Source organism: Phyllobates terribilis, unplaced genomic scaffold (assembly GCF_046119375.1).
Source record: "Phyllobates terribilis strain yellow unplaced genomic scaffold, ASM4611937v1 Scaffold_5__5_contigs__length_657084704, whole genome shotgun sequence".
Lineage (NCBI taxonomy): Eukaryota > Metazoa > Chordata > Amphibia > Anura > Dendrobatidae > Phyllobates > Phyllobates terribilis.
This window is the reverse complement of record NW_027362765.1, coordinates 201,831,966-201,858,874: the sequence shown is the minus strand read 5'-3', so window position 1 is coordinate 201,858,874 and position 26,909 is coordinate 201,831,966. Positions and strand designations below refer to the sequence as shown.

The 26,909-nt window shown below is 44.3% G+C and overlaps 1 protein-coding gene across 3 annotated transcripts in view; it reads right to left on the bottom strand.

Moving 5' to 3' along the window:
• The window catches only part of LOC141272718 (arf-GAP with SH3 domain, ANK repeat and PH domain-containing protein 1-like), a 215,171-nt gene that overhangs the window by 77,135 nt on the left and 111,127 nt on the right, over positions 1-26,909 (bottom strand). For all 3 annotated transcript variants that reach the window (XM_073683719.1, XM_073683720.1, XM_073683721.1), the window contains exon 2: positions 10,892-10,964. In XM_073683719.1, the coding sequence (XP_073539820.1) occupies positions 10,892-10,964 (73 nt within the window). The remainder of the gene's footprint in view (positions 1-10,891; positions 10,965-26,909) is intronic.

The window sequence follows — 26,909 nt, the reverse complement described above, 5'->3', positions numbered from 1 at the left end:
CTCCTTCAAGATTGTTGGAAGACCATTTCCGGTGACTACCTCTTGAAGCTCATCAAGAGGATGCCAAGAGTGTGCAGAGTAGTCATCAAAGCAAAGGGTGGCTACTTTGAAGAACCTAGAATATAAGACACATTTTCAGTTGTTTCACACTTTTTTGTTAAGTATATAATTCCACGTGTGTTAATTCATAGTTTTGATGCCTTCAGTGTGAATGTACAATTTTCATAGTCATGAAAATACAGAAATTTCTTTAAATGAAAAGGTGTGTCCAAACTTTTGGTCTGTACTGTATGTGGCGCGTTCAATGTGAGGATTCACAAGTCTGCAGTCGCTGCAGACTTGTAGCCCCTTTAAACTGAAGAATGATTGGGCCTGACTGATTTCCAAATTGTCTAGCCAGCACATGCTTTGTGAAGACAGATTTGTTAAATCATTTGAACAATAAATTAATCAATGCATAAAACAATCTTATTTTACAACTTTCATCATAGCAGATTGTTCTATTGTAGGAAGAAGACTATTAATGTCACTGACATTTTCTGTAGACTGCTAAACATACTCTCTGGAAAACAGATGCCATGTTGAGTACTGCCTCTAAAAACTAAACATACAACTAAATTATTACAAATTAATACAAAAGTAATATATTAAAACCTGCACTAACAAGAGCAAGCTACTTCAGAGGAGTTGTGTGTTAAATAATGTCCTTTTAATTATCAGTTAACTAAAATTAATGACTCCAGTCTCCTTTTCTTATCCGATTCCTTGCACGAAGCAAACCATGTTAAAAGAAGAGAGTAAATAACAGCCATATCCCTAGATGCCTATACATGCTCGACAGCCAGATGGTGGGACTAATACAAATTTATGGAACATGATGGAGATCTCATGTACGTTTAGCAGGTTGATAAGTTTTTTGATTAATAGTCTAACTCCTCTGGTGTGACAACGGTGACGTGTTCACAATTAATTCCAGTTAAGTAAATAGTTATATAACATTCAGTAAAATAAGATGATCATTATGTAGAGGAACGTCAAATTTTATATAGTTTCCAACAATGTTAGACATTAATTAAAAACGGCGTTTTGCATGCCAGTCTTAATGAATTGGCACATCTTATTCCAGCTCACCTTTTATTAAGAGGGGCTGGCGTACATTTTTTGGTGAAATTAACACCAATTTTGTTGCCAAAATTATTATTAATTTGTTACTACCCTTCTCCTCCCTAGAGTATGTGCAGTACGTAGCCGTGGCCACTATGGCGTTGATGGAGCTGTGCTGTATAGCTCCACAACTCAGCACACTTGACCACCGCCGGCACCAGGAACAGCTGATTGGGGGGTGGGTGCCAGGTGTTGCACCCTCACCAATCAGGTATTGATGACCTATCCTAAACGATGGGCCATCAACATAAATGTCCTGGACATATCCTTTGAAGGGGTTACCAAGGGCTTTTTACTTCTCCTGTGGGGCTAAGCCCTTAATCAGAAGGTAGTTGGTCATGTGGCCAGAATTTAAAAAAACTCTTCAATATTTGTAGTACAAACAGATTCTTCTCCATCTTTCAATACCATTAGAAGATACAACCTTACTCTGCAGCGGAACAAAGGCCCCAACTCATCAAGATGAGATGAGGGGACCCGTGAAAGTTTAGGTTCTGGTACCCGACCCGAACTTTATTCCAAAGTTTGGTTTGGGTACCAGAACTGTTCCCAAACTCCATTGAAAACAATGGCTAGCCAAACTTTTGATCTGGAAAATATATTCATTCTCTCATTCTCTTGCTCTCTCTCTTTTCCCCGAAACTCCAAACATTGCAACGGACTTCCAGGAGAAGTCAGTGTTCGGCGTTTAGCACTGAACACTAACTATCCTGTACGAACCCTCAAACTTTTAAGTTCGGGTTCGCTCATCTCTAATTAGGAGTGTTTGACAAGTGACGTGCACCTTTGTGGACTGTAGCAAGATTTCCGGTGCAGAGAACACCACAGTTCATCATGAATTAGACGAGACGTGGCATCATACCCATGCCTAACCCACATCTCAGCTCTCTCAATTTTGGCAGAGGTGGTAGAAACTGACATGAAAACATCAAAAGTCACAACTCCAAGTTGTGTCAAAATTTTGCGACATTTTAAAGCAATTTACACCAAAATTCTAGTGAAACTGCTTTGATGAATTTGGGTTAAAGAGTCCAAAGACACAGCCAAGTTAATAAAGAACTTGAATGAAGAGAATACTAAATCATTCTGCAACAGATAATATTTCCTCAGTAATCTCAGCATCATGAAAACTTACTGGGATTCTTTACAGTAACAGCAGCATGTGAGAAAGACAAAGTCTTCAGAAAAACTGAAGGAATTTCACCAAAATGCTTGGAACAACAGACTGACCAGAATCATTCCAAAACATCGTAACGCTTTATAAGGCAAAGCTTGTGTACAGTGTTTATTGCACGATAGGACCTGCTACCTCGTATATACAAAACGCTTTCTCTACTGGTATAAAATTCTGCTTAATGATTATGTAAATGAACCCAAGTCATTCTAAGAGACAATATCTCCGTAAGTAAATCATCTAGGATTGGGATTAATGCCTTAAATCATGGCCAGGAAATAAAGCTTATTAAGTGCAAAGATTGCTGAGCGGCTACAGCTCATTATCTCTTGAAGTTTATGATTAACATACTTTTGATTGGGTTTGTAAAACTGCTGTGTGCTTGGATAACACTTCTACGGGAATGAGAGTGTCTTATATATATATATATATATATATATATATATATATATATATATACTCCTCAATAACTGAGCAAATGGAGTCATTGTCGCTGTGAGAAATCTCCCAAATTTGGGTATATAGAGACTTGAGACGGTGTTCCTGTATACCTACGCAGTCATCTTAACCAAATAGATCATCATAGTCTGGGCAAATTTATTTAGTAGATTATGTGGTCACCAAGATTATGTCTGAAGAGCCACATTGTAATGGAAACTGCATTATTGGGATTGTGCACTCTCAATCTTATTCCTGTACAATCCTTTCAAATACTGCATTTATGGAAAACACAGGGTACATGCTCACAATGTCTTTCTCAAGTGGTTTCCGAATTGCCTAATAAAAAACCCCCTAAAAAACTAAAAATGCCAAAGAGAATTAACATATGCACAGCAATGTCTAAAGGACTTGCTGTGCACAATTCCATCTTTTTAGCTTATTTTAACCACGTCAAGTTTCGAAAGCCATGAAGCAGCTAAAAGAAGTGATTTGACCGTTCTTCAAGCAGCTTTCCGCCTCATTAGTTTATATATAGAGTTAAAAAAAAAACCACTGTCACCAAAGCTGCCGCAAAAGTGATGTCAAAGAAAATGCTGTCATTTTCCTGAAGCCGTCTTCTGCTTCAAATACTCAAGCGGGTATGCTGGCATCTATAAATCTCAACCACACAGCCATGGTAAGGCTCTGTTCACAAGCAGCTGTGTTTTCTTTCTGCAGCCAAAACCTGCTCTCTTGGCAGTAAAAACGCTGAGTTCAAAGTGCAGGTTTTTGCTGCTTTTTGCAGCGTGTTTTTGATGCGGATTACATTGTGTGTTTTGTCCACAGTATGTTTAATAAAGTTAGATTTATTCACCAAAAATGCAGTAAAAAAACGCAGCAACAACCCAGCAAAACCTGTTATATGTGTTTTTTTGCACTTTCTGATTGCTTTCAATGGGTGAAAAAACACTGCACAAACACTGAAAGAATTGACAGGCAGATTTAAAGGGAACCTGTCACCATGAAAATGCGTCTAATCTGCAGGCACCATATTATAGTGCTGGGGGAGTGGAGTAGATTGATACAAAGTTTTATGAGAAAAGATTTGGTATAACCTGTGCTTCAATAATTTAAACATCTGCTCTTTCTGGGATTTTTAGTCCAGTGAGCAGTCCTATCAGTGATTGATAATTATCTCTTTATGCATATATATACAAAGACAGCGGTCAGTCACTGATAGGACCGTCCACTGGAACAAATATCCCAGAAAGGGCAGAGGTTCAAATTATTGAAACACAGGTTATACTGAATCCTTTCTCACAAAAGTATATATTAATCTACTCAGCAGTTAGTGATCTGCAACATGGTGCTTCGAAATTAAATACATTTTCATGGTGACAGGTTCCCTTTAAGCAGGGCTGTAGAGTCAGAGTCGGTGTAAAATGGACCGACTCTGACTCCTAAAATATATAATAAATTGGGTACAATAGTACAATGCAGGATGTGCTCTAAATTTTTTCATAAGAATTTAGGAAAGTTATAAAATGTCCTATAAATGTCTGTTCTGTTCCTGATCTAAGAATCTCGGCTTTTAGTTGAGATGAATCTGTGCTGCACTTTATGTACACGCTCAGCAGTGAGGCAGGGCTGTGGAGTCAGAGTAGTGGAGTCAGAAGTCAGGGAAAATGAGAAGTTGGAGTCGGAGGTTTGGCTTACCAACCCCACAGCCCTGGATTTAAGGAACGCCGCAGTTCTCAAATTCAGTCCCGTAAAAAAAAATTAAAAAAAAGTGTGCATGAGATCTCTGAAGTCTCATAGTATTTGTTGATACAGTAAAAAGCAGCTTCATGCTTCTTATTTGCATTAAAACGCTGCATGTGAACATAGCCTTAGGATCATAGCTGTAAGGATCCATAATACAGCACCCAAAAAAGGAGATTGAAAAGATATTGTGGCATATGAACAATCTCCTTATGATTCATATATTATGAACAATCTACTTATGATTCATATATCCCCAGCTAAAATAAAAGTGCAGCAAATACCACTTTCCATTTAAATGATATAATAGCCATTTTTTCATAGTATTCCTATTTTATATCAACAACATAATCTACAATATGTGCAGCACATCAAAGCACATACATACACACTGTTGTTTTCACAGTAAGCCAATTACCCCAAGTCTTTTTTGGATTGTTAGGTTTAACTCTGTAGGGCAGCAATGCTCGTCTGAAAGCTTCTGAACCCCCTAAAAATTATTCTGCAGAAGAATACGATATTCCGGGTTTGCTAACTACATTGTGTACATTTACTTGTAGGAACAAGCAATGCTCCAAAATATTATAAGTGCAGCACTTGGACTTTCCTGAGAACATGCAGAATATTGCAGCGGTCTATTCCGTTTAGGTATTAAGCCCATTTTTCTTAGTCGCACATGGTAGAGGCAATGCAGCTGACTGCAGCAACTTCCCTAATGCAAGGATAAGCAATGCGGAGGACGTGCCATGCATGCTGTACGAACTGTCCAAGGTGCTGAAAGCAGATTACCACCATTACAAGCTTGGGATGCCAATAGTACAGATTTGCTTTTTTTTAAGCAAGTTAATAAATGGATACAGATGGCACTTACTCATGAGAGTCAGAAACATAATGATCTGGCATCTGTTTTGCAGCCCCAGTGGCAGATGTTACTTTTTTTTTTTGTGGCATTGCTGCTGAAATATATCAGAAAGCAAATAAATAAGGGTGTTCATAATATGCTGTGTATTCCGAGGGAGTTATATCTACTGGGAAAAAACAGACTAAGCTGGATATATGGCACATCTACAGTGTATTAGGTACATACATGGATTGTGTTTATGCCTATGTATACAGATTAGAAAAAAAGAGCATGTAAAGGGAATCTGTTACCAGGATTTTGCTAACCCATTTAAGCATGGCATGATGTAGAGACAGAGACCCTTATTCTGGTAATGTATCATTTACTGGGCTGCTTGCTGCATTTTTGATAGAATCTCTGTTTTATCTGCTTCAGATCCAGCAGTTCTCTGAATGCTTCGCCTTGTATAACCCCACCCACACCACTGATTAGAAGCTTACTGTCTATGCACAGTGTACACGGAAAGCCGCCAATCAGTGTTGGGGCCAGGGTTATACAGAGCTCATGAATATGGATGACAACATGGAAGCAGGTTTATTCATCTTCTAATGATAATCTCCTGCTGATAAAACTGATTTTTATCAAACCTACACTAAGCAGCCCAGTAAGTGACAAGTCGCTGGAATCAGGAGTTATGCTGTTCTCAGATTAGGTGGTAATATCCTGGTACTAGATTCTCTTTAACATTCAGTAACCAATTAAAATATAAAAGGCATAATGGATAATTCAATATATAATCTTGGATAATGAACACATGAATTATTCTGATCATGAAGAATAAACAGACTCAATAATGTACTCTGTACATCTTCCCTGATTCCACCCAAGAAAAAAAAAACGCCAACAAAATCTTGAACTTGCTATTAAAGGCTTCCTGGTTATATCTATTTCTGAAAAAAAATGCTGCAACCAATATGACAATTTGTGTAGCAGTGCTATGTGGGAGAGTAGGACTTTAATTTCATTCAGAAATCTGAAAAATCAGGGTGACGACCGCTGCAGAGCTGTAATTCTTTGTCTTCCGGCTTTCCTAAAAACATGGCCAGTTTTAGACAAAGTGGGGCCCTGGGCAAAAGTTAAAATTGCACCATAAAACGAACATTTAAGTTGCATTTTTACAAGATGATTTCAGACCGTTAAATGAGCGTGGTTGAATATCTGAATATCTCTGGAATAAAATATGGTTTGCAGATATCAAGGTCTCACTTTATTCAGCTCCCTATGACCTACATGCCCATAAAGACGGTTTAGCAGGGTTCATCCTACTTAGAGATTCCCTTTACAGGCAACATATAAACTTCTGCTTTCTGCCTGTAAGGTTTCTGTTTGGCATTATGTGTTTATGCAGACCTTCCCCATTTCAGAAAGGGATCGCACAATACCAGAATTTGCCATCTCTTCCTGATTAGTGGTGGTCCGACTGCCAGGACCTTGAATGCTCCTGAAAACAGTAACGCTGCAGTCCTTTCACATTTTTTTTACCCTTAAAGTAGCACTCCCAGTGCTGGATGTCACTCTATGCTAGTGGAATGACATCCATTCAATTGTAAGTGGATGGACAAATTGCCCACGTTTCCACTTGAAGAAACAAGTATATTGTTGTGATGTATAATGTGAATTGTGCTATGTATTAGTACTGTTAATAATGTGTGCAACTTGATAATAAGGAAAGCAAGAGTTAAAGTTTGGGGCTAGCCCAGAGTGGGAGGGGCTAGACTGAAAGGAAAGTGATGGTTTCCTGTTAGAAAGACAGATAGGTCCCAGAGTGCATAGAGAAAGGACCTAAGGTCCAAATGTAAGCAGTCCCTCAGTCTTGGGTGTCCCTAATGTGTGAAGAGACCGAGAGAATGGATAGTGTGATCCCGTGAAGGAAGAGGAAAAGTGACAGAGACGGAGTGATTTATCGGAGACGGGTCCTGGGAGAAGACGCCTAGCAGTAAGGCCCAGAGTTTGTAACTCCTGAAGGTAACGAGCCTAGACAGGACTGAGTACGCAAAATGAATAGAGTGCTCCAGGCGGAAGTTCCACAGCGTAGGAGAAAAGAAGATAAGTCCTGGTCATACTGACAAAGTAGCTCCCCTAAGGGGAAAAGGAGGCGGAACCGCGGGTTGAGTACAGGACTCTTGCTAAATGGAACTATAGTGTTGAGCTGGGTTGTGGTGAAGCAGTGAGGAACAGTGGAAACAGAGGACAAGTAGAGAGAGGAAAAAGGAAAGAATTGAAACTGTGTGGAAAATGCTCCGAGTTGTGATAGAAACGTTCATAAGATTGTATACCCGCTATCTTCTGTATATATCCCCTACCAAGTTCCCGTTCAGTAAAAAGTTTGTTTTTGAATGGTGGTCTCCCTCTTTGAACTGTAAAACATCTTGTCCTGGCAAACCCACAATATCGGTTGAACAGGTGTAGCGCCCTCATAGCACAGGTCCAGATACCCAGCCAGGACCTCCACCTTCATGTAACGTACCGGGAAGTACGAGATGAGTACCTCGCCCACCACGGCTACCACCCCGCGCCACGTTACATAATATCATGACCAACTTAGTCAGATAACACACCATTCTTGATTCTAGCGTTATGTTATCACATACATAGTAGACAGGGCAGAATCACAAAAATACCTCAAAATTTGTAGGGTATGTATGTTAATCAGTAACTTTTGGGAAAGATGGCTTCACCACCTGCTTCATCTGCAATAAGAGACCAGGCATCTCTGCCCTTCAGCAATTTTCCAGCATGCAGTAGAGGACGCTAAAAAAAGTACAATCCCTTGTGTTCTGTGCTATATTTGATATTTTCAAGACTAATCAGGATTATTTAGAGCAATTCATGCACATCTGGCGCTAAAATACTCAGATATACAAACATATGATTTCAGGTTGAAATGATAATGAAAAGCCTGTTCATATTAACAACAGAAAGCAGTCAGTGACTGACATGTATCTGGGATTACACTGACAGTACTGATGTCTGCACAGTCAGTCAAGGCAACAAGCTGCTGGCTCTGAAATGACCTAAAAAACCCAAAACCTCCTATTCTGCATAGTGCACTGCTGGGAGTGCTGTACATTATAATTTATATCTTGGTATGCGCCATCCGATCTCCTCACCCTCCCGGTGCCCATGCAGTCACTGCTAACATTGAAAAAAAAAGCAGGCACAGGATAGCGGCTCAGCAGGGTACATCTGGGAGCTCCGGAGTGTAAATCTTGTTTGACAAGATATGAAAGGACATCAGGAAAACCATATCTCTCCCGCCAACTGCGGATGAATGGAAAGAGACAGGATATTGTATTCCTCCACAACAAAGCACTGTTCAGTTTGTGAGAATGCCAGATATGTGAGGATTAGTTCATGATCAATGTCATACACAGCTAGAAGGGAACCAAAGAAAACTTCATATATACATAGTGCATCCAAAAAAATGTCCTAACCCAAAACGCATTATATAACAGCTGTGTAGCCACATATTGATGCCACTAAATTGCCATATTTCAGGCCGAAAGGGCGTGTGTAGCACAGAAAGAAGGATTTCTCCAAGATTTAGATTGAACCTAATAGGGCATGGATGTTGGAGGTGGGGGGAGAGAAAGGTGGGCAAACACTCTGCCCATTCATGTTTAAAGTTTATTAGGAGCCACCTGGGAGAGCTCAGTAAAATGTTGATGAGCTTTTCCCTCAATGCTCCCAGTTCAAGGCCTATGAGATTTACCATAATTAAAAATGGATTCGGCTATGCTATGCATTAAAGGGAACCAGTCATGTACCAAAACACTATTAACCTGCAGATATAGGGTTATTCTGCAGGTTAATAGTGATAGAATGCTGTTTGGCTGCCGCAATGAAAGTGCAGCTACTGGGAGAAAATTAACTTTATTCTTCCCTGCAGCCACCGGTATTCAGTCATAGAGGCGTGCCTAGAGTGGCTACAGTCACCTCTCAGTGTCTGGCAACTGTATGCACGCCCTGGCACCCTGATTGCAGGCTCACTCTGAAGCGCGTCTGTGCAGAGAGTGCTGTCTATCAAAGTTCCAGGAAATGCTTATAGCTGCCGCTCACAATACTGTGACAGGAGACTGTAGCCATTCCAGGCACACCTCTATGATTGAAAGCCTGTGGCTCCTGGGAAGAATAAAGTTAATTATCTCCTGGTAGTCATTGTTTCATAAAGGCAGCTGGACAGCGTTAGACCGCTATTACCCTGCAGATTAACCCAATATCTGCAGGTTAATAGTGTTAAAATTCTGTTCAGCCTCCTTACTAAAAGCGCAGCTACCAGGAGAAAATTAACTTTATTCTTCCAAGGAGCCGCTGACTTTCAGTCATAGAGGCATGCCCGGAGCAGCTACAGTCACCACTTAGTGAGCGGCGACTGTAAGCACGCCCCGGCACCTTGATTGACAGCTTACTCTGCTGCGCATCTGTGCAAAGCAAGCAGTCAATCAAAGTTCCGGCAAGTGCTTAAAGCAGCCACTCATAATGCCCGTAGCCACTCCGGACGCGCCTCTATGACTGAAAGCCGGTGGTTCCTTAGAAAAATACAGTTAATTTCCTCCTGATAGCTGCGCTTTCAGAAAGGCGACTGGAAAGCATTGGAATGTTATTAACCTGCAGATTAACCCTATATTTGCAGGCTAATAGGGTTTTGGGACATGACATGTTCTATTTATGATAATAATTGCCAGTTGTGGCTGTGGTTGTGATTTGAACCATATCCACTGTGTTGGAATGAATGTGCAAACCATTTAACCCAAAGAAATAACAATCCCAAGAACGGACTCCTAAATTGTCACAGATAAACAGATCATATAAACCCAAAAGACCCAAATCAATAGGTATTTTCACTTCATGTCCTCGGCCTCTGTTAGCGTGTGGCAGGAGAAGCTTCTCATGTACAAACTACAGATGGTCTTAAGGTTTCATTAGCCCTAACAAAGTCAATTTAGAGTCCTTTTGGAAAAACATAGGAGCCTGTGGTAATGGAAGTATAAGGTAAATGGTAGCAACTTTTCCTAACTATATTTTTTATGGAACCCAAAACATGATGTGAAGAAGGCTGTCTATCCTTATCCTCGCACATGTCCACTCTCAAAGGATCAGCTATGCTTGCACCATTGTGATGTAAATATTCCAAGGGCAATTATCAAGAACATATAGGTCATGGTTTGAAGACCAGCTTCACACGTGTTGTTTGTGCTGAAGATCCAAAATTTGTTAAAAAGAAGGAGACACTGAGAGACGAAATATCAGCAGAAGAAAGAAGAATGTGTGACCTATTCTGGATTACCAGCCATTAGAAATATTTTTTCTTTCGAAGCTATTTAATATTAATCCAATAATCTGGAAGACACAATAGCTCAGCACCAATATGGTATTAGATTATTTTTTATCTGCATATACAATATCAAAATGTGTTACCTAAAGCCTAATACAAAAAAGGGCAAAAAGGGATGGCAGTATTTGAAGCCTACCTTCTCCTGCACTGTTCTTTGCTTTGGCAGCTTTCTTCATCTTGTGTAGAACTGTTCGGTCGGTGTCCAGTGCCTAAAAGATAAATGACACCAGATTAAGAGAAATATGGGCACAGGATTAAGATTTAGCCGCTTTCCTGACATCGGCACTTTTCATTTGATTCCCTGAGTTAAATCAATACACTGAAGTCCAGAAAGTCATGGTCAACTCATCACATTTGGAAGCCTCTAAATGCAGACTTGAGTACTTCACAAAGATGCACATTAAATTCCTCAAATTAAAGAGTACCTGCCAGCACTCATGACTAGTTTAGGTTATTAAGTATTTGCTTTGCCCTTGAAATAACAAATCGGGAACAAATGTTTTAATAAATCCATATATGTGCTGTTCTTCTGTTATTCCTCCTAGAAATGTATGAATACATTTCCATTTCCATTGCCCTTAAGAGGCATGTCTTTTACCAGTCTGACCCTCGCAGTACTGATTGGACAGTGTGAGAGTATTCAGGGACACACCCATAACTGGTAACACCTAGTTGTCAATTTATACATAAATATCTGGGAGGAATAACAGAAGAACGACACAATGCAGATGTATAAAAAAAAGGCTGCTCCAAAATTATTTCATGAAGAATACAAATATTAGACTTGTTAGGTGTGACGACAGGTCCCATTAAAGAACTATAAGCTTAGGTGCAACTGTCTACTAAATCGTCACATGGTTAAAATATCAGGAAAGTGAATACTTTGTGGTGAAACCCACTGGTAGCTCAGCCCTACTCACTTTAGTGACTGATGTCCAACATGTACCTGCTTGTGTACACGGCAGCCATCAAACGCTGGTAAGAGGGGGTGGGAGAAATCAAGGGTGGTAATCCCATGAGTAGTACAGACTCATAACTATAAATCCGCTGTATTCTTTGCCAGGCATTATTCACCAAATGGAACAATATTTTTTCTGTTTGGAGTAAAAGCATAACAGACCTATCCTCATAATATGCTGCCACTTCCCATTAAATAAAAGCTTTTGAAAACTCCAAGTAAAAAACATTTTGGAATATTAATATTAGTGAAACGACACAGCTACAAGTTATTAATATATAGAGCTCATAAAGTCATATAAATGTAAATTATACAAACAAACATACTTTCTAATAAAAAAATTCAGCTCCATATATTAAATGCGTTTTCCCATCAGAACCACCCTTATCTTTGTGACATCCATATATCCTAATGGGGCACATGGATGAGTCCCTGGTTCAAAAATGTGGAGCTGCAGCAAGGGGTGGCCTTCATTCAAAAGAACTGTACACCAGACCTGGGCAAAAGGCGTTCTTCAGGCCACATCCGAGCCCTTTGGTTGTTCCGGTGTGGCCTGTGTCTGGGACAGCCAAAGGGCTTTATGCAGTGGCGCCCTGCACTACGCTGCTGGCTCCAGCCCGGCATCTCATCTTCACCGGTATCTGCATCATTCTGAAGATGCAGATACTGGTAAATACAATGATGGAACAGGGAGCTGTCAGATCCCTTTTCCATCATTGAGCCTCTGCATCCGCGAGCGCAAGAGGCTCGATGATGTCACTACATCGCAACAGCTTTGCCTCAGTACAGAGCACAGAGCGGAGCAGCGGGTGAACGGATTCAGATCAGCAGTTTTGCTTTTTTTTTAAACATCATTCTGAGGGGGGAGAGGGTGCCACTGTGTAGGGACATCATTCTGAGTGGGGGGCTGTGTGGGGACATCATTCTGATTAGGGGGCTGCATGGGGACATCATTCTGAGTGGGGGCTGGGTGGGGACATAATATTGTGCCAGAGGTTTGTTTGAAGACATCAATATGAGTGGAGGACTTGGTGGACATTCTGAGTGGGGGGCTATGTGGGGTCATAATCTTGTGTAAGGGGGCTATACGAGGATATAATTTTGCATAACGGGCTATTTGAGGACATTACACTGTGTAATGAGGCTGTGTAGGGATGTCATACTCTGTAGGGAGGCTGTGTGGAGATATTATACTACGTGAGGGGCTTTGTGGGCACATCATACTCTGTGAAGGTACATCATACTATTTGAGGGGCTGTGTGGTGACATCATATTGTGTGTGGGGGACTGTGGGGCATCATACTGTATTGAGAGATGTTCATCAAGGTACAAGGGCTGAATAACAGGAGCAGATTTATTTACTGCTTCATATAAATTTTATAAAAAGCATTAAACTATATGGTTCTAATTAGCTGCTACTCGTAAGAATACATTACAATAAACTCTATTGTAACGTGTATTACCTGTAGCGGCTAGACAACAGAATTCTGTTCAATATTAAGCAATAAAACTTAATATAAAACAATAATAAGCAGAATTACCTTGGGCCGGTTATTCGGCCCTCCGCAACAGTCACAGTATCTCATTTGGCCACTTGGGAAAATTAATTGCCCACCCCTGCTCTACACCAATATGGATTTCACAGTCATCCACTGAATTCAATAGAAGTTGAGTAGGAAACAATTGTGTATTTGTCGGCATCCAAACCTCAGGGCTGTCAGCTCATCTTTGGAGGGGGAGCTGCTGAATGAAAGGAGGTTGTTCTGGCTGGAAAACCTTTTTATTAGATTTCTTAGATCACTCATTGTAGTGCTCAATAATGTCTAATTGTAATTCATGTAGCCACTGTACAAAACACAAGCAATGATAGCGAAACAACTGTTTCTGATCAAAGCCATGCTTTTCCATCTCTTTAGATTGTTGGTATCCTTACACTCAGGGGGCTTCATTTAAACAAAACTAATGCAGACGAAAATCAGGTCGCTTCTTTCATGCATTAGAAAAAAAAAGTAAGAGCTGTAACATTTCACTTTTCACACATTTAATGTCAATCAGAGTTTACAGTCCCATGCGGGCCAATGCAAGTGTTGTTTTTCCCTGATGATTCCTCCACGAATGTTATTTAATATACTGTACAGTTTGATAGAAAGGAAATATCAGGATATTTGTCACATCGGGTTAATTTGCATCTCTGAGACTAGGATGACCTTTAAAACAGCGTATTTGTCATCTATACTTGATGCATATAGTCTACATGCAAAACAGATGAATTTCTCGCGCCCACTGCAGGGTGTTAATGTTCTTAGGTCCCAAGGCGCTGGAATGTGAAAGTTCTGAACAATTACTGCTGCGCCCATTGGAAGACTGGCAGCAGAACAGTGTATCTTGGGGGATGGGCACGAGAAACAGACTGGGTAAATACCAGAGTTGATGCAATTAAAGACATCCTTTTGGGAGTCCCAATCCAATAACTGGCCCGCTCTGGATTCTTGTGCGTGAGTCACTGCAGGATCACCAGGCAGAATTCATATTAACCTATCCATGGCTGCAGTTAGCTGTACACATTCCCAACGTATTCAGATTTAAGTGAGATGTATAACTTCACCATTTGGAATCAGAATTAATAAATTACAGGATAATCCGAAGAGGTCTCAAGATTTAAAGGGGTTGTCCAGCAGATAAAAATACGATGTTTCAAGTGACAAAAAACAAGCAATATTCACCCTCACCAATGTTCCAACCCACTGGTCTCTACTTCCCGGTCCCATCTATGCACACCTAGTTATTGCATGCCAACCAAATATAGGCTGGTAATTATAGCATTGGTCCCCAAGCTTTCTGACCTAGAGAGCCACGTTCAGCTCTGAGAGTTGGTTGGTGAGCCACATTCTATGCAATCAAATGATAAAAGCCATGTACCCAATGGAAAACAGGAAACGGCTCCAAATGGCATTAAGGCCATGTGCACACATTGAGCATTTGGTGAGTTTTTTACCTCAGTATTTGTAAGCCAAAACCAGGAGTGGGTAATACAGAAATGGTGACATGTTTCTATTATACTTTTCCTCTCCTGGATTTGGATTACAAATACAAGTATTCAATATGTGCACGTGGCCTTACAGAGATCATGAAATGTCACAGTAGCAGCGGCGTTGCACGATCATTGGCCGCATGAAGTGTTTAACTGCTAAAGTCGCTTAAAGAAATTTCCATCGTTAGAAAAAATGTCTGCTTTTTTTTTCTAGAAACCACGCTACTTTAGTCCAAGGGCTGTTGTCACGGGTGTGTCAGAAGTGACAGACAGTCGCCCTGCAGTTGGTTGCAGGAGATCTCTTTGTTTGGCATTACAGACACCTTCTTAGAAGCTGTCTCTCTAAGACCCAGCGACTACCTTCCTCTTGCTAATTAACACCTTGGCCTGGGTGTTTAAATACCTGCTGTTTGCTAGCCTTGTGAAGGCTTGGAGTTATTGCAGTACTTCTTCCTCTCTGGTGCTAAGAGGACATGTGTTCATCTCTCTAAAGTCGACTAAAACAAAGCCATCTTCCCTTGTTTGTTCCCCCTTGTTGTCTTTAGTTGTCAGTTGGGATCGACTAGCGCTCATCCCCTCCCTCACCTAGCCAGGGCCAAATGGCAGGGAAAGACAGGGTGAGGTTCCTGTGCGGCACTAATCATAGGGACGTTAGGGGAGACAGGGTGATTAGGTCAGCCTAGGAGGTCTCCACTACCACCTTTCCCCCCTTCCATTCGTGTTGCGCTTAGTCTTTCCTACACCTTGCGTGACATTATTGCCAGCCATACGTCTTGATAGACGCCTCCCTGAATACAAAAAACTTGTCCCTACCTCCTGAAAACCTGTCCAGGAGGGTAACCTTGTATTTGGACAGGCCTACCTGCAGAGACCTGTAACCGCCGTCATTAACCCAGCAGCGTTCCGTCTTGAACTTCCTCAGGCCCTTGAAAGTCCACAACGTGTACCACAGGTCCTTACTCAAAAAGTATGTGGAACCTCTTGAACCCTCACCTCTATCACCGCCCCCAGTAATGGTTGATGGTAATCTGGAGTTCCAGATTTCGAAGATTGTAGGCGAGGTTCTTGTGCGGCGATTGTTGCGGAACAAATATAGAGACGTTAGGGGAGACCGGGTGATTAGGTCAGCCTAGGAGGTCTCCACTACCACCTTTCCCCCCTTCCATTCGTGTTGCGCTTAGTCTTTCCTACACCTTGCGTGACATTATTGCCAGCCATACGTCTTGATAGACGCCTCCCTGAATACAAAAAACTTGTCCCTACCTCCTGAAAACCTGTCCAGGAGGGCAACCTTGTATTTGGACAGGCCTACCTGCAGAGACCTGTAACCGCCGTCATTAACCCAGCAGCGTTCCGTCTTGAACTTCCTCAGGCCCTTGAAAGTCCACAACGTGTTCCACAGGTCCTTACTCAAAAAGTATGTGGAACCTCTTGAACCCTCACCTCTATCACCGCCCCCAGTAATGGTTGATGGTAATCTGGAGTTCCAGATTTCGAAGATTGTAGGCGAGGTTCTTGTGCGGCGATTGTTGCGGAACAAATATAGAGACGTTAGGGGAGACCGGGTGATTAGGTCAGCCTAGGAGGTCTCCACTACCACCTTTCCCCCCTTCCATTCGTGTTGCGCTTAGTCTTTCCTACACCTTGCGTGACATTATTGCCAGCCATACGTCTTGATAGACGCCTCCCTGAATACAAAAAACTTGTCCCTACCTCCTGAAAACCTGTCCAGGAGGGCAACCTTGTATTTGGACAGGCCTACCTGCAGAGACCTGTAACCGCCGTCATTAACCCAGCAGCGTTCCGTCTTGAACTTCCTCAGGCCCTTGAAAGTCCACAACGTGTTCCACAGGTCCTTACTCAAAAAGTATGTGGAACCTCTTGAACCCTCACCTCTATCACCGCCCCCAGTAATGGTTGATGGTAATCTGGAGTTCCAGATTTCGAAGACAGTAGGCGAGGTTCTTGTGCGGCGATTGTTGCGGAACAAATATAGAGACGTTAGGGGAGACAGGGTGATATAGGTCAGCCTAGGAGGTCTCCACTACCCCCTTTCCCTAGTGTCTGGGCCCCCTTTTCCCCCTTCCCTTCGTGTTGCACTTAGTCTTTCCTACACCTTGCATGACAGGTGTGTCTGGTATTGTAAAGAAAGGTTTTTCATGCCCCGGTCTAGAGGAACATTATACCCATATTGAGCATGACTTATACCCATACCAGGTCAGAAGAAGGCAACCTGTAAGCGAGGACAAGAGTCAGAACAAGAACAGGAATGTGCATATTAGGAATGAGCAGCACGGGAACTACCTAGAAGAAGGAAACAATGGCCGGGCAAAGAAGGGCGATGTCACCAAATAGGAGGACAAGGCTGGTTTCTCGTCCATCTCCAATGTCAGAAACAAGTTTCACTTTTATGCCGCGAGCCACGTCAGGGACCTTCAAGTCATTTGTGTTGCACGAGCCACGGGTTGTGATTCCCTGAGTTATAGGACCAATGACGTGTAAGATGTTTGCCAGATCAGGCTACACAGGGGTTGTTCGTTGTCTGTAACCATCGAAACATATAGGCCTGTGTCTGGGTCGGCCTCCACCGAGCCGAGGCGTAATGTCGGCCAACTGTCATGGTGGTCTAGCAGGTCGGCGGGCCGTCCTCAGCAAAATAAAAAGGGGAAAGTTGTGGAAGGGATGCACGATCAGTCCGTCTCAATAAGCAATGTCCAGACTTCAGGTGCAACAGGAAGAAAAACTTGCTTTTACTGGAGCAGTGGATGAAGATGATGATTACACCTCTACATAGTTATTCATTACACCGAGCCAACAGCCCCTCATGGTGTGATGACCCCAGCTCTTTTCCGGCAATGTCTAGCAGCTCTCCTCACTCACGCTGCATATAGCACTATACGTGCACTAAAACTTATCCTCTCAGCCTGGACCTTGGCATCCACGGCACCTCAGGCCTACAGGAAAGTACCTCAGCCCTCTTCCCACAGATGATAACTAAGGATTGTATCTAGATATCCCACGTCTGATCCCTAACCGACGTCGTCTGCCAGTTGGGCACTTTTTGAACAGCGCAGGACACTGTCCCATGCGGCTGCACAGATTTTGCTGAAATCACAACAGCGACCACAGCAAGGCCATTGGCTGGCCTCCTTAATCTCCAGCACCACACAATCGTAGGGACGCAGGGTTGCTTTTCCTAGGCTTAGTAGTTCTCCTGCAGGGACTGCTACCTCCCCCAGATTTCACAATGACCCTTACACTAATTACATGTGTGTGCCTAAGGCCATGTGCCCACGTAGCGTTTTTGTAGCGTTTTTACGGCCGCAAAAACGCTTGTAAAACCGTCCGCCATACAAAGCAATGTGAATTCGAATGTCCTGTGCACATGATGCGCTAATTAGCGCACCGAATTCGCACTGCGTTTCAAAACGTAGCATGACCATTTCTACCGCGATTATGCGGCAAATTTGCGGCCATGGAGGAACATAGAAACGCAGCAAACCCGCAGGTATATGTGGATTTGCTGCGTTTCAATTAAATTCAATGGCACCGAATTTGCAGCGTAATCGCGGTGCGTGTGGTACCCAGGATGAAGAGGAGACTACAACTCCTCTTCATCCCGGCTACCACGCGGTGAAAAAAAGAAATAAAAAAGTTAAAAATAAAAAAAACCTGTATACTCATCTCTCTGGTCTGCTCCAGGTGGCATCCTCTCTCCTCAGCGTCCCGCGGTGTATTTGCAGGACCTGCGGTGACGTCATTTAGTCAGCTGATGGTCATGAGACCGCTGACGTCAGCAGTCAGGTGATGGTCGTGTGATCATCAGGTGACTAAATGATGTCACAGCAGGTCCTGCAAGTATAATGAGGCTCTGGTGTCCGTCTTCTGGGAGGGTCTTTCCGGTCGGATTAAGGACGAGTTAGCTGGTCGGGACATTCCTACCACTCTGGATGACCTGTTGTCACTAGCTACCCGGATTGGCATCCGGTTCCAAGAACGTGCCAAAGAGACTACCTGGGAGAAAGACTTTTCTTGCTCTGCTCCTACTTCCCTGAGACCTGCCTCTCAATCAGTGACTCCGCGGGCGCTCTCGCCTGAACCTATGCAGATCGACCAGACCAAGATGGTCAGATCTCGCCAAGAATCTCGTCGAGCCGAGGGAAGCTGTTTCTATTGTGGCAGTATGGAGCACTTCATCCGTTCCTGACCGGAGAAGCCGGGAAACGCCAGTGTCTAGGACCGCTCGGAGAGGTCGTCCTAGACAAAAGTAAGCCCTCTCCGTCTCTGACTTTACCGGTCTCTATTGCTTGGGGAGAAAACCGTCACTTTGAACTCGCCCACCTGGATTCTGGAGCTGCTGGAAACCTCATCTCCCAGTCTCTGGTAGAGAGATACCGTATTCCCACCAAGTCCCTGGCTGAACCATTATCAGTCGCCTCCGTGGATGGAAGACTTCTCTCGGAGACCATCCTGCTCGTCACTGAACCCATAACCCTGCAGGTGGGAATGCTGCACTCTGAGGAAATCTCATTCCATGTGTTGTCCGGACTTTCTCACTCCCTGTTGCTAGGTCTACCTTGGCTCCAGACACACGAAACCGTATTGAACTGGCGATCCGGTGAAGTACTCCGATGGGGTCCAGACTGCCATAGGACCTGCCTGGTTCCGGTCCGCCCAGCTCGCCCTCCGCCAACTCCAGCTAATTTACCAGGTCTCCCGGCTCCTTACTGGCCCTATGCGGACGTCTTCGGTAAGAAGGAAGCAGAGACGTTGCCACCCCATAGGCCATATGACTGCCCGATCGACCTGGTACCTGGCACCACTCCTCTCCGTGGGCGTATCTACCCGTTGTCTGCAGCCGAGACCCGGGCCATGTCTGAGTACATTGAAGAGAATCTGGCTAGGGGATTTATCCGGAAATCTACCTCCCCGGCTGGAGCCGGATTCTTCTTTGTCAAAAAGAAAGACGGCTCGCTACGCCCCTGTATTGACTATAGAGGACTCAATCAGATCACGGTTAAAAATAAATACCCCCTTCCGCTCATCTCTGAGTTATCTGATCGTCTTAAAGGCGCCAGGATCTTCTCCAAGCTGGATCTACGTGGAGCGTATAACCTGGTCCGTATCCGTCAGGGAGACGAGTGGAAAACAGCATTTAATACCCGGGACGGACACTATGAGTACCGTGTGATGCCCTTCGGTCTCTGCAATGCTCCCGCCGTCTTCCAAGAACTGGTCAACGACATCTTCCGTGACCTTCTTTACTCCTGCGTGGTGGTATACCTGGACGACATCTTGGTCTTCTCTCCGGATCTTCCCACACACCGGAGGGATGTTCGTCAGGTCCTGCTTAGGCTCAGGCAGAACCACCTCTATGCTAAATACGAGAAGTGCCTTTTTGAGCAGACCTCTCTTCCTTTCCTGGGCTATGTTATCTCCCAGACAGGCTTGCGAATGGATCCCGAGAAGCTCTCTGCTGTCCTAAAGTGGCCCCGTCCGGAGGGCTTGAAGGCGATACAGCGATTCCTGGGCTTCGCTAATTACTATCGTCTCTTCATTCCTCACTTCTCGTCACGGACTGCGCCCATATCTGCGCTCACCCGTAAGGGAGCAAATCCCAAGGTATGGTCATCCGAAGCTGAGGAGGCCTTCATTTCCCTGAAACAAGCCTTCTCCTCTGCCCCTGTGCTGCACCGTCCGGACTGCAACAAACAGTTCTACCTGGAAGTTGATGCCTCCTCCTCTGGAGCCGGAGCGGTGCTCACCCAGAAGTCTTCCTCCGGGAGAATGGTAACCTGCGGCTTTTTCTCTAAAATCTTCTCCTCCTCTGAGCGCAATTACTCCATAGGAGACCAAGAACTGCTTGCCGTTAAATTGGCGCTGGAGGAGTGGCGTTACCTGCTTGAAGGGGCTCTAGACCCGGTGATCATCTATACGGATCACAAGAACCTGGAATATCTCCAAAATGCCCAGAGACTTAATCCACGTCAGGCCCGGTGGTCTTTGTTCTTTGCCCTCTTCGATTTCATCCTTCATTTCCGCCCGGCGGACAAAAATGTCAAAGCTGATGCCTTGTCCCGATCCTTCCTGTCCTCCGACCAAGAGGAGGAGCCTATGCACATTATCGACCCCTCCAAGGTGATGAATGTGGCCCCCTTGGATTTGACTCGTCTTCCACCCGGCAAGACGTTCGTGGCGCCTCCAGACCGTGAGAGGGTTCTTCGCTGGGGTCATTCTTCTAAACTAGCTGGCCATGCCGGCCAAAAGAAGACCTTCCTACTCATTTCCCGGCATTACTGGTGGTCTACCCTGTGTAAGGATGTGGTAGACTTCGTCTCTGCCTGTTCATCTTGTGGCCGCAACAAAATTCCCAGACACTTACCAGCTGGTCATCTCCTGCCGCTTCCCATACCTGTTGCCCCGTGGCAACACATCGCTATGGACTTCATTACCGATCTTCCTGTCTCTGCCGGGTGTACTGTCATTTGGGTGGCCGCGGACCGCTTCTCTAAAATGGCCCACTTCATTCCCCCGCCTGGTCTTCCGGCTGCACCTGAGCTGGCTAAGGACTTTATTCGCCATATCTTCCGTCTCCATGGCCTACCCCTCCACATCGTGTCGGATTGAGGGGTTCAGTTTACCTCACGCTTCTGGAGAGCCACATGTAAACTGCTGGACGTCACCCTGGACTTCTCCTCCGCTTACCACCCTCAGTCCAATGGTCAAGTGGAGCGGATCAATCAGATCCTTACCAGCTATCTCCGGCACTTTGTTAATGCCCACCATTCTGATTGGGTGGACCTCCTTCCTTGGGCCGAGTTCTCTTATAATAACCACGAGAGCGAATCCTCTTCCAAGTCCCCGTTCTTTATTGTCTATGGCCAGCACCCCCGGATTCCGATTCCTGTCTCCGTTTCTGTGGACAACCCTGCTGCGGAGTCTCTTGTCAGCGAATTTTCTACTATTTGGGAGAGTACCAGGTCTGCTCTTCTTCTGTCCTCTGAGCGGATGAAGAGATATGCTGATAAGAGACGTCTGGATCCGCCTCAATTCCGTCCGGGAGACAAGGTTTGGCTCTCATCCAAACATGTGTGGCTCAAAGTACCCTCCTTCAAGTTGGGCCCTCGATTCATCGGTCCCTTCGAAGTCCTCAGGCAAATTAACCCTGTGGCCTACAAATTAAAACTCCCGGCCACCCTACGGATTCCCAACTCCTTCCACGTATCTCTCTTCAAACCCGTTGTCTTTAACTCTTTTTCCAATAATCCAGGTGCCCCTCCTGCTCCGGTTTCCACTGATGACGTCTTTGAGGTAGAGAGTATTCTGGCCTCCAAGAGGGTAAGAGGAAAGACCTTTTTTCTGGTAGATTGGAAGGGGTTTGGTCCTGAGGAGAGAACTTGGGAACCCAGGGAGAACATCAACGCCCCGCTTCTCCTTGAAAAATTTCTTTCTGGCCAAAAAAAGAGGGGGCCTAAAGGGGGGGGTACTGTAGCATGGGCGTCTCTGCCCCGTACTAGGCAGAGACGCCGTCCCTCTCACCTCCCCGCTCCTGGCGCGGCGTCCTCCAGCGCTTCTCTCCCCGCTGCTTCCGGCACGCGCTCCTTCCCCGGCAGTGTGCTTAGGGCGCGCGCGGCCGCGCTCCCCCTCTCTTAAAGGGACCGTGCGTGCCATCCTAAGGAGTCCCCGGCCAATTGCCGGAGGACCTCCCATATATAAGGCACCTCCTCCAAAATGGAGGTGCCCGAGCAATGTTGTTGCAAAGCCTTCACTCTGCTTCAGCCCTCAGGTCCCGTTGCCAGTGACCTGCCAGTCACCTGCCTGTTACCTGCCAGTCATCTGCCAGATTCCTGCTTGATACCTGCCTGATATCCGCTTACCAGCTTGCAAGCCTGCGGTCCGACGGTCTGCTCTCCGACACCTGTCAGTCTGTCTATGGACCAGCCTGCCTGCTCACCTGGGAGCGCTCACCTGTTACTTGCCTGCTAGCCTACCTGGAGGCTCTGCCGTCACTTGCCGTGACCTCCTGCCTGTCCAGAGACTCTTGCCCGCTCACCTGGGAGCGCTCACCTGCTACCTGCCTGCTAGCCTACCAGGAGGCTCTGCCGTCACTTGCCGTGACCACCTGCCTGTCCAGATACTCTTGCCCGCTCACCTGGGAGCGTCCACCCGCTACCTGTCTGCTAGTCTACCTGGAGGTTCTGCCGTCACTTGCCGTGACCACCTGCCTGTCCAGAGACTCTCGCCCGCTCACCTGGGAGCGTTCACCAGCCACCAGCCTGCTGCTCTTCTACCCAGAGACTGTCCCTGTCACTTGCCGTGACTACCTGCCCCTCTACCCAGAGACTGTCCCTGTCACTTGCCGTGACTACCTGCCCATCTTCCCTGGGAGCCACCCGCTTCCTTACAAGGACTGCCCCCTTGTATAGTTGCACAGAGGTTCCACCTCCCAGACCCGTTACAGACCACATCACATTTGAAGTGACTTCGAGGGGCCTTTATGACAGAAAATACCCCAAATTGACCCCATTCTAAAAACTGCACCCCTCTAGGTGCTCAAAACCACATTCAAGAAGTGTATTAACCCTTCAGGTGCTTCACAGGAATTTTTGGAATGGGGAAGAAAAAAATTAACATTTAACTTTTTTCACAAAAATGTTATTTTAGACCCCAATTTTTTTATTTTCGCAAGGGTAACAGGAAAAAATGGACCCCAAACTTTGTTGTGCAATTTCTCTTGAGCACGCCAATAACCCATATGTGGGGGAAAACCACTGTTTGGGCGCACGGCAAGGCTCTGAAGGGAAGGCGCGCCATTTGACTTTTTGAATGTAAAATTTGCTTGAATAATTAGTGGACGCCATGTTGCGTTTGGGGAGCCCCTGATGTGCCTAAACAGTGGAAACCCCCCACAAGTGACAGCATTTAGGAAACTAGACCCCTTAGAAAACTTATCTAGATACAGTGGGTACGGAAAGTATTCAGACCCTTTTACATTTTTCACTCTTTGTTTCATTGCAGCCATTTGGTAAATTCTAAAAACTTCATTTTCTTTCTCATTAAAGTACACTCTGCACCCCATCTTGACTGAAAAAAAACTGAAATGTAGACAATTTTGCGAATTTATTAAAAAAGAAAAACTGAAATATCACATGGTCATAAGTATTTAGACCCTATGCTCAGACACTCATATTTAAGTCACACGCTGTCCATTTCCTTGTGATCCTCCTTAAGATGGTTCTACTCCTTCATTGGAGTCCAGCTGTGTTTAATTAAACTGATAGGACTTGATTTGGAAAGGCACACACCTGTCTATATAAGACCTCACAGCTCACAGTGCATGTCAGACCAAATGAGAATCATGAGCTCAAAGGAACTGCCCAAGGAGTTCAGAGACGGAATTGTGGCAAGGCACAGATCTGGCCAAGGTTACAAAATAATTTTTGCATTACTGAAGATTCCTAAGAGCACAGTGGCCTCCATAATCCTTAAATGGAAGAAGTTTGGGACCACCAGAAGTCTTCCTAGACCTGGACGACCAGCCAAACTGAGCAATCGTGGTAGAAGAGCCTTGGTGAGAGAGGTAGAGAAGAACCCCAAGATCACTGTGGCTGAGCTCCAGAAATGCAGTAGGGAGATGGGAGAAAGTTCCACAAAGTCAACTATCGCTGCAGCCATCCACCAGTCAGGCCTTTATGGCAGAGTGGCCCGACGGAAGCCTCTCCTCAGTGCAAGACATATGAAAGCCCGCATACAGTTTGCTCAAAAACACATGAAGGACTCCCAGACTATGAGAAATAAGATTCTCTGGTCTGATGAGACGAACATAGAACTTTTTGGTGATAATTCTAAGCGGTATGTGTGGAGAAAAACAGGCACTGCTCATCATCTGCCTAATACAATCCCAACAGTGAAACATGGTGGTGGCAGCATCATGCTATGGGGGTGTTTTTCAGCTGCAGGGACAGGAAGACTGGTCGCAATTGAAGGAAACATGAATCCGGCCAAGTACAGAAATATCCTGGTTGAAAACCTCTTCCAGAGTGCTCTGGACCTCAGACTTGGCCGAAGGTTCACATTCCAACAAGACAATGACCCCAAGCACAAAGCTAAAATAACAAAGGAGTGGCTTCAGAACAACTCTGTGACCATTCTCGGCTGGCCCAGCCAGAGCCCTGACCTAAACCCAATTGAGCATCTCTGGAGGGACCTGAAAATGGCTGTCCACCAACGTTCACCATCCAACCTGACGGAACTGGAGAGGATCTGCAAGGAAGAATGGCAGTGAAAAACTTGTTGCATCATTCCCAAGAAGACTCATGGCTGTACTAGCTCAAAAGGATGCTTCTACTCAATATGAACAAAGGATCTGAATACTTATGACCATGTGATATTTCAGTTTTTCTTTTTTAATAAATTTGCAAAAATGTCTACATTTCTGTTTTTTTCAGTCAAGATGGGGTGCAGAGTGTACTTTAATGAGAAAAAAATGAACTTTTTAGAATTTACCAAATGGCTGCAATGAAACAAAGAGTGAAAAATTTAAAGGGGTCTGAATACTTTCCGTACCCACTGTATGTGGTGAGCACCCTGTGCCCCCAGGTGCTTCACAGAAGGTTCTAACATGGAGCCGAGAAAATAAAACAAATCAAACTTTTTCCACAAAAATTATCTTTTAGCCCCAAATTTTTTATTTTCACAAGGTTAAGAGGAGAAAATGGACCCCAAAAACTGTTGTGCAATTTTTCCTGAGTACGCCGATACCCCATATGTGGGGAAAATACACTGTTTGGGCGCACGGCAGGGTTCAGAAGGGAAGGAGCACTGTGTGACTTTTTTGAACGCAAAATTGGCTGGAATCGAGTCCAGATGCCATGTTGCGTTTGGCGAGCCCCTGATGCACCTAAATAGTAGAAACCCCCCACAAGTGACCCCATTTTGGAAACTAGACCCTTAAGGATTCCATCAAGGGGTATAGTAAAAATTTTGAACCAAGAGGTACGACACAGAATTTGATAACATTAGGTCATCATATTGAATAAGTTGTCATTAGTCTTGAGCGCAAGTGCTCGATACTTGAGTTTGCATTGGGTACTCGGGTACGTGCCATGGATAGCGGGTGCTCGAGTGACATGCTTGAGTTCCGCCCCGCATGTTTCACGGTTGTTAGACACCAAAAAAAAAACATGAGGGGATCGCGTGCATGGCAGGCAATCCCGCAAGGTTTTTTTGACAGCGAAGCATATGGGACGGAGCATGTCACTCGAGCACCTGCGATACTCGGTGCATACCCAAGCACCCGAAGCAAACTCAAGTAGCGAGCACTTGCGCTCAACACTAGTCGCCATATAGTCATCATTTTTTTTCTTTACTTCTGAAAAAATCCCAACCCCAACACAACCCTAACCCTGGTACAACCTTAACCCTAGCACAACCCTAACCCTAGCACAACCCTAATCCTAACACAACCCTAGAGTTTATTTTTTACACCGTTCCTCGTGCGGTATAAGAGATTAGACGACTTTATTCTTAGGGTTGGTGCAATTACAGCGATGCCAGATTCATATCAGGCTTTTATGATTGACAGTTGTCACACACTAAAATACACTTTTTTTTGCAAAGACTAGTTTCTGAATCGCCATATTTTGAGAGCTATAATTTTTCCATATTTCAGCTGACAGTCATGTAACAGCTTGCGGGACGAGTTGATGTTTTTATTGGTACCATTTTCTGGAACATGAAGTTTTTTGATCACTTTCTATAACAATTTTGGGAGGCAGAATAAACAAAAACCAACAATTCAGGAATTGTTTTTGTTTTTGTTTTTTTTTTATGCCATTCCACGTGTGGTAAAATTGATAAGGTAGCTTTATTCGAGTCAGCACGTTTACAGCGGTACCACATTTATATCGTTTTTTTTATTTTTTGGCGCTTTTACACAATAAAAACTATTTTATAGAATAAAGAATTTTTTGTATCGCTTTATTCCGACAGCTATAACTGTTTTATTTTTCGGCTGATGGAGCTGTACGGTGGCTTGTTTTTTTGCGGGACAAGATGACGTTTTCAGTGGTACCATTTTTATTTACAATCGTCTGTTTGATCACGTTTTATTCCATTTTTTATTTAGTGGTATGATGATAAAGTATCGTTTTTTGCTTCTTTTTT